This window comes from Tachysurus vachellii, chromosome 3 (assembly GCF_030014155.1).
Source record: "Tachysurus vachellii isolate PV-2020 chromosome 3, HZAU_Pvac_v1, whole genome shotgun sequence".
In the NCBI taxonomy this organism is placed as follows: Eukaryota; Metazoa; Chordata; class Actinopteri; order Siluriformes; family Bagridae; genus Tachysurus; species Tachysurus vachellii.
The window spans coordinates 7,210,671-7,219,679 of record NC_083462.1 but is presented as its reverse complement, the minus strand read 5'-3'; the positions used below and the strand labels follow the sequence as shown (position 1 = coordinate 7,219,679).

General features: G+C 34.3%; 1 protein-coding gene across 1 annotated transcript; it reads left to right on the top strand.

Annotated features, from left to right (window-relative positions):
- The first annotated feature begins 2,905 nt into the window (after nucleotides 1-2,905).
- csnk2b (casein kinase 2, beta polypeptide) lies at nucleotides 2,906-7,925 on the top strand. Its single transcript, XM_060865584.1, has 7 exons — nucleotides 2,906-2,979; nucleotides 3,639-3,720; nucleotides 3,840-3,942; nucleotides 4,713-4,828; nucleotides 4,992-5,067; nucleotides 6,282-6,471; nucleotides 7,007-7,925. The coding sequence occupies exons 2-7, from the start codon at nucleotides 3,649-3,651 to the stop codon at nucleotides 7,095-7,097; spliced, it is 648 nt and encodes a 215-aa protein (XP_060721567.1). The 5' UTR covers nucleotides 2,906-2,979; nucleotides 3,639-3,648; the 3' UTR covers nucleotides 7,098-7,925.
- Nucleotides 7,926-9,009: the final 1,084 nt, after the last annotated feature.

Sequence of the window (9,009 nt, the reverse complement as noted above, 5' to 3'; positions counted from 1 at the left end):
GACGGTTTTGTAATGAACACCGTAATAGTTAGGACCGATGATGAGTAGCGATTGTGCTTCATGACTGTATTTGCAGACTTTGACATTTTATGATAGCTATATGTACATTGAGGGAAATATTTCGTTTTTACACTGTGTTCTGCAGTTCTCTAATAAAAAGGTATTTCATGCTTTTCTGTATCACATGTAGTCACGCCGTCTCCTCCTGCGCTCCCGTTGTAGACAATGTGACTGTAAGACAGCGCTGATTATTAGTATTATTTTATTTTTAATACATTTTGAATTACGTTTGGATTTTACTAGATGTATATAGCCTAAAACAATCGGCACGAACAACACCGTTGGATTTAATCTTCATGATAATGTGGATATAACGTATGAAATGGAGTGAAAATGAAATGTCATTAATTCTTATAATCGTTCTTCTCACATGTCTTTTCTACAATCTAACGTCAGTTCACGACCTCACCATCTGTGTCGCCAATTCCCTTTGTCTCCAGAATGTGCGTACGCACGTCTCAAAGTTTGCTTAAAGGTGCGCACAAGTTTCTCCCGTCAAGTTTGTTTTTTATAGATCACAACCTTTGCGTGGGAACTGGCGTACGTATGTTTCCATCCCCGTTTTGTGCGTACGCACGCTTTATAAATGAGACCCCTGGTGTATATAAATAAATGAAGTAGGTTTCAACGTGGACCAGAACTTCATTTTTATGATGCCCCTGAACCTGTATGGCTGTTTTTATTTATTTATTTATTTATTTATTTATTTATTTATTTATTTATTTATTTATTTATTTTTCTCCTGAACCTGTATGGCTGTTTTTATTTATTTATTTATTTTCTCCTGAACCTGTATGGCTGTTTTTATTTATTTATTTATTTATTTATTTATTTATTTATTTATTTATTTATTTTCTCCTGTGCCTGTATGGCTGTTTTTATTTATTTATTTATTTATTTATTTATTTATTTATTTATTTATTTTATCCTGTACCTGTATGGCTGTTTTTATTTATTTATTTATTTATTTATTTATTTATTTATTTATTTATTTATTTTTTCATTCATTTATTTATTTATTTATTCATTTATTTATTTTTCTCCTGAACCAATATGGCTGTTTTTATTTATTTATTTATTTATTTTCTCCTGAACCTGTATGGCTGTTTTTATTTATTTATTTATTTATTTATTTATTTATTTATTTTCTCCTGTGCCTGTATGGCTGTTTTTATTCATTCATTCATTTATTTATTTATTTATTTATTTATTTATTTATTTATTTATTTATTTATTCATTTATTATTTTTTTTATTCATTCATTCATTCATTTATTCATTCATTTATTTTCTCCTGTACCTGTATGGCTGTTTTTATTTATTTATTTATTTATTTATTTATTCATTCATTCATTCATTCATTTATTCATTCATTTATTTTCTCCTGTACCTGTATGGCTGTTTTTATTTATTTATTTATTTATTTATTTATTTGTTTGTTTATTTATTTATTTATTTATTCATTTATTTATTTTTCTCCTGAACCTGTATGGCTGTTTTTATTTATTTATTTATTTACTCCTGAACCTGTATGGCTGTTTTTATTTATTTATTTATTTACTCCTGAACCTGTATGGCTGTTTTTATTTATTTATTTATTTTTCTCCTGAACCTGTATGGCTGTTTTTATTTATTTATTTATTTATTTCTCCTGAACCTGTATGGCTGTTTTTATTTACTTATTTATTTTTTCTCCTGAAACTGTATGTCTTTTTTTATTTATTTATTTATTTATTTATTTATTCATTTATTTACTCCTGAACCTCTATGGCTGTTTTTATTTATTTATTTATTTTTCTCCTGAACCTGTATGGCTGTTTTTATTTATTTATTTATTTTTTCTCCTGAACCTGTATGGCTGTTTTTATTTATTTATTTATTTTTTCTCCTGAACCTGTATGGCTGTTTTTATTTATTTATTTATTTATTCTCCTGAACCTGTACGGCTGTTTTTATTTATTTGTTTATTTTTTCTCCTGAACCTGTATGGCTGTTTTTATTTATTTATTTATTTATTTATTTATTTATTTATTTATTTATTTATTCATTCATTCATTCATTCATTTATTCATTCATTTATTTTCTCCTGTACCTGTATGGCTGTTTTTATTTATTTATTTATTTATTTATTTATTTATTTATTCATTTATTTATTTTTCTCCTGAACCTGTATGGCTGTTTTTATTTATTTATTTATTTACTCCTGAACCTGTATGGCTGTTTTTATTTATTTATTTATTTACTCCTGAACCTGTATGGCTGTTTTTATTTATTTATTTATTTACTCCTGAACCTGTATGGCTGTTTTTATTTATTTATTTATTTATTTATTTATTTATTTATTTATTTATTTATTCATTTATTTATTTTTCTCCTGAACCTGTATGGCTGTTTTTATTTATTTATTTATTTACTCCTGAACCTGTATGGCTGTTTTTATTTATTTATTTATTTTTCTCCTGAACCTGTATGGCTGTTTTTATTTATTTATTTATTTATTTCTCCTGAACCTGTATGGCTGTTTTTATTTACTTATTTATTTTTTCTCCTGAACCTGTATGGCTGTTTTTATTTATTTATTTATTTATTTATTCATTTATTTACTCCTGAACCTGTATGGCTGTTTTTATTTATTTATTTATTTTTTCTCCTGAACCTGTATGGCTGTTTTTATTTATTTATTTATTTATTCTCCTGAACCTGTACGGCTGTTTTTATTTATTTGTTTATTTTTTCTCCTGAACCTCTATGACTGATTTTATTATTTAGTTATTTTTTCCTTTTCCCTCTTCACTGCTAAAAACTCCATTTCCCAGGCGCCTTGTGCGTCAGATGTGTGCGTCATCACGCTGCTTAAGACGTCACACGCCAATCAGCGTGAGAGCGCTTGTATTGCTGCAGTTGAGCACAGAACCGGGAGGTGAGAGTCGCAGTGATCCGCTTTTATATCTACAAATACATGTTTTACACGCATGTAGTGACGTGATTGTGTGTTTTGGCGTGTGTGAGTGTGTGAGAGTGTGTGAGTGTGTGTGAGGCTCGCGGTTTGTCTCTCTCTCTCTTTGCGGCCTACTGAGCGCTTGTAACCGCCGCCATGTTGATTTGATCCCTCAGAGAGAGAGAGAGAGAGAGGACGCAGGATTGTGTTACATTAACACTTCATGTGTTTAGTCACAGGTTCGGGTGCTTTAATTACACAAACGCTTGCAGTTTGATTGCACGGTTTGTTTTTGATCTAAACCGGTTATTTTACATCTGTAAATCTGACTAGCTGTAATTAGCATTGATGCTAATTTACTACTGAATGAACCGACTGAGAGGGTGAGCGTTAATACAGCGTTAATACAGGCTCCATAATACATTACTCTATGTTCATTAGGTGTTTGTGTGTGTGTGTGTGTGTGTGTTTGTGTGTGTATGTGCATGTGTATTTGTGTGTATGTATGTATGTGTTTGCGTGCGCGCGCGCGTGTGTTCTTATGTAAGTGCACTATATAAGGCATGAATAACGACTACTCCAGTCTATGTAAAGCACCACACGACTTTATTACTATTAATGTTCCTTTTCCTTTCTTATAGTTTCCTCAAAATGAGCAGTTCAGAGGAAGTTTCGTGGATTTCTTGGTTTTGTGGTCTACGTGGGAATGAGTTCTTCTGTGAGGTTTGTATTTCACATCTGTACTTTCTTTCCGTTCCTCTGTAAATCCTCCTGTTTGTTTATTTATTTAGTTATTTTTATGTTAACGAATTAGCGCTTATCTTTGTTCACTGTGCCTCCAGGTGGATGAGGATTACATCCAGGATAAATTTAACCTGACTGGACTAAACGAGCAGGTTCCTCACTACAGACAAGCCCTGGACATGATTCTGGATCTGGAACCGGGTCAGAACAGATCAGCAGTTCTTTTAAGGCCCATTAACTCTGTCTGTGCAAGGGCTTCTTCATCATTAGGAAAGCCAAATTCAGCAGAATAATTTCTAAATATTAAGGCAGATTTTTTATGGGAAATCTAAGAAAAAAAAACTAATTAAAGCATTAACATCATTCTTATTTTTTTTTTTTATTCTCCATAACACTGTTTAATTCATGATTTTGATTGTTTACTAGATGATTAAGTTTTCCATAATAGCATAAAATTCCACTATTAGACATTTTATTGATCCCAGAGGAAGTTAAAACTCTGAATTAGTATTAACACACTTTCTATAGTAGCAGCTAATCCATATAGACATAATCTCATGTTTTGTGTGTTTATTTGCATGGAGACACTTAGGAAACGTTTCCAGAAGGTGTCTGCAGTGTCAGATTTGTAAAAATATCAAATGTAAAAGCTGTCCTTTTTACAACATGGAACAGTCTTAGTGATTGAGAACTTTTTTTTTTGTTTCTCAGTAAATAAAAAGCTATTTTTATCTTATTAACTTGGAGAGAGAAAGAGAGGATGGTGAGGGAATGACAGTTAGGCGTATGTGCTTGTGATCGAGTGTAGTTTATTTGCACGGTCACATGTACGTATCGGTCAGCTGTAGATTATTGAAGTATTTAAAGAGTAGTGATAGGTTCAGATATTTTAAAGCATGGCCATATTCAGAACGCTTTTTCTTCTTTTGTGGCGTTAACAGTAAACAAAATTTCTCACCATGTTCTTCCAGATGAGGAGCTGGAAGACAATCCGAATCAGAGCGATCTGATCGAACAGGCGGCTGAGATGCTGTACGGCCTGATTCACGCGCGCTACATCCTCACCAACCGTGGCATTGCTCAGATGGTACAGAATCCCTTTTGATGTAGTTATTAATAGACTCTTATAGACATAATAATAGGCTTAACTGAAGAATGAGTAGGATACTAATCAGTTTAAGGTACTGTATATTGTTAGAATGTCTGAGAGGTGATTGTTATACAGTCTGTTTTTTTTTTTTGTTTTGTAGCTGGAGAAATATCAGCAGGGCGACTTTGGCTATTGCCCTCGTGTGTACTGTGAGAACCAGCCTATGCTGCCAATTGGTGAGTCCTGAGTTAACAGTTGTTTTCAGATCTTATCCAGAAGAAAAACCTGAAGAAGAAGAAATATCATCATACCGATCTTCAGACAAACTTTCTCCCATTGGCTTGTTACTCAGTGTTCTTGATGGTACTTTTAGTCCCTGCCCTGATGAGCTATCATGAGGATGTGTTTGTGTCGTTCATCTATCCGTCGTTCTGTATACGAGAATCTGCTAAATGCTGTATTCCAGATCGAAAAGTGCAGTAATGCACGTCAGCTGTTAAGCCAAAATCGTCTAGGGTTTAGTTGGTGTTCTTGTGCATAAATGTACATAATGTTACCTCACGTAACGTTTTCTGAAGTCACAGGATTTTCATGTTTTATTTGTATAAATGCCTGTGGGAATGTTTTAGGAATAAATCTGTTCATATACAGCTTGATAAGAGGAAATCGTTTGCACATATTGTACCTGCATGTTCCACATATTGAGAAAAATCATGTCTGCATACAGCTAGGGATCCAGCAGATTCAGAACAAGTAGCATTTACATTTACCCTCATTGTGTTACTGCAAGTTTTTAGCATGTCTGGTTTTTTTCTTGTTGTTTTAGAATGAGAGAGTAAAATATCCTTTGACTGATATCTTAATAAACAAACTTTTAAAGAATGCAGAGTGCAGATACTTGGTTCCCAGGTTTGTGATTTGTCCATCTGTGATTTATCCAAATCTAATTTGCATCCACGCTGTAGTGATGTTTGCTTTCGTTGTTATCGTAACAACCCGAGCGTGTGGTCAGCAACCGCTAGGATTTCACTGTAGGTCACACAACGAATGACAGAATTAAACAAACAAAGAGACGATACAAGTCTGGTGTTTGTTGCTCAGGTGCTCTCACCGACATAAGTGTGGTTTAAGTTGTTAATGCACTACAAAAAAAAAGCTTTCATGCTACACGGATTTGTTGTTGAGACATAACTTTCGAGATTGATGAAGGGGAAAAAGATTATGGTGATAAAGAATGTGTTCTTTAAAGCATGTGTGTCATGAGTGGTGTGAACAGTTATTTATTATCAATCTTCTGACCAGTGAGCTTAAAGGATTAAACCTATCCCACTGGGATCATAAACAGATCATAGATATTACCATGTTAACATAAGAAAATAGAGGCTTTGTGTGTTTTATGTGTGTTTTAATGTTCTTTTGTGTAAACGTACGTACATTCCTGTGTCTGTAGGGCTGTCTGATATCCCAGGTGAGGCCATGGTGAAGCTCTACTGTCCTAAATGTATGGATGTGTACACGCCGAAGTCGTCCCGTCACCACCACACCGACGGAGCTTATTTTGGAACCGGGTTCCCTCACATGCTCTTCATGGTGCACCCTGAGTACCGGCCAAAAAGGCCTGCCAACCAGTTTGTGCCCAGGTTTGTGTCCTTTTATGCTTTTCCTTTCCTCTGTGATGCGGTTCAGATCTCCTGAGCTCCAAGGCAGGAGTCACAAATAATGTTTTAGCATTTCAGACAGTCTGATTACTGTTAAAAGGGAGGACACGTTGTAATCGAACAGCTAAAGATCACAAGACACGAGACTCTTCGCAATGTTGGCTAATTTAAATTTAGTCACTTCTCTTGATTGTTTGTCATCAAGGCCATTTAAAACTTTTTAACTTTGAGGATTGCTGTAGCTCAGTGCTAGTGATTCAGATTATAGAGTATACGTCGTGCACGGTTTAAACATCCTAAGTAACGTCGTCGAGACACACAGCAGATTTTTTTGTTTGTTTAAATCTAAGCCAGTGCTTGAGTGTGGAAGAGATGATAAAAGATGCAGGAGTATTTGTTTAGAGACACTTAGCTGAACAAACAACCCTTTGTTGCATATTGACTTATCCCATATTTTCCGACGCAGACTTTGCTCTCCTTGTAAACACGGCCTTGTTTTGCTTTCTGTCTAATGCAGGCTCTATGGTTTCAAGATCCACCCAATGGCGTACCAGCTGCAGCTGCAGGCAGCCTCCAGCTTCAAGAGCCCTGTCAAAGCCATCCGCTAAATCACGGAAAGAAGGGAAGGGAGTGTCGGAGAGACGAGGGAGAGCATCTGTCTTTACTCCTCCTCGCTCTTCACCAAGAGACCGCATTGTTTAATCTTAGGTTTGTTTAAGAGAAATGTTTCAGTATCAAGAGCGGGAATTATAGAATGCACACACTTTGGATAAACGTTTACTGTTAACACACACACACATGCAGTCAGCGTGGGATACCATGCTGTCATTCGGGTATTCTTTGTTAAAAAAAAAAAAAAAAGTCCCTTCCTTAAACTTAACCTGTCAACAGAAGTTATCTAATTGATGGATGAACCCTGAGTGGTCATGTGGTCACAATGGCAGTGCAACTCACCGTTCATCCATGTAAATGTCTGGAACAGGTCGTCATCCTCCGTACATCCCTTCTACAGAGGCAGAGACTGTTCGATCAAGCTGTTCAATCAACACTACTGAGTTTTCTTATTGGCTTATTTCATAGAAATTAAAATTCTAATATAAATTTCAGCTAACACAACCGCCTCTGCCTCCGTCAGTTCAGTGTGCCCTCCGTATCCACGTTTTCCTGCCAGCGTTCCTTCTGTCATTATTTATTCAATTGTCCACATTTTTGGAAATGTGTTTTATAGTTTCCCTTCCCTGATCTTAACTGTGCATCTCTGGTTCCATAGAAAGGCATGTGACTGCAGGATCGAGACTAATCGAATGCATTGATGAAAATCATAATTATTGTTTCTCTTGGTGGCTTTTTTTTTTTTTTTTATCTTTTGATTTATTTTTTTTCCTCCACTTTAGAGATGTCCAGAGTTATGAATTCAATAAACTTTTTTTCCTACAGTTTGTGCCTTTTTGGGGTTTTTTTTGTCTACATACATAAAAATACAGTTAGATTCTTTATTTATTTTATTTTATCTTTATTTTATGCCAGTGTTAATACTTAAAACTAACCCTGTAAAGAAAAACATCACTGAGCCTCTTCATCTCAGACACAGAGGGAAAACTACAGACATCCACAACGGTCACGAGTTCTTTGTACTATTGTGAGATCACAAGCTATTTTTCTCATGAGATTAGAAGAAAAATATTTTCAAGTGGCATAAAATTGGTGTTACAGTAATTCTGTAAAAATGACCTATTTCTGAAGATTTTCATCAGCTTCGGCTTGACGGCTGCAAAACGTTTTGGAAACGTCATGTAACCATGGCAGCTGTAGCAAAAAAAAACAAGGGTATGAAATAATTTTTCTGTCTGACTTTAAATTTACTGATACACGTGTGACCGTTTTTTACTAGTAAAAATTGTACAGCTGCTTAGTTTGGCTCTAAATAATCTAGAGAAAAAAGATAAATGCTGAAGTTTTCTGCAGTGACAGTGTTTGTAACAGAACAAGGATTTTTCTCCTTCTGGTTTCACCATAAACACCATCTGTGATTTGGTCTTTCTAACGGTTTATACCTAACATTAGCAACACTGAAAAAGCATGATGTATTTAATTATACTATGGTATGATGTACTATAACTATGGTATAAGAAGAAAACAAAATAACTTGGTAACTTCCTTCCATGTCACACAGGGTTATGATTATTTTCCTATAACAGCACATGACAAAATGCATTGTTCATTTAATCTTTTTCTATACACACTTTTGCAAAATTCACCAGGAAGATGAAACACTACTAACCTGTAGAATCTTTCAGTATCTTCTACACTCCAAAACACAAACCAGACACCAATCCGACACAAGGGAACAGCTGAGAAGGAAATAATGTGGGAAACAAACAGGGACAAAATGTGGAAAACCCATGCACAAGTCCCACACACAAGGGATCACTATCACGGCTTTGGATGCACAGACCAGTTTGCTCATTTATTTTTTGTGTGTTCTAATGTTTTATTCCTTATTTTTATTTTATTTATTTT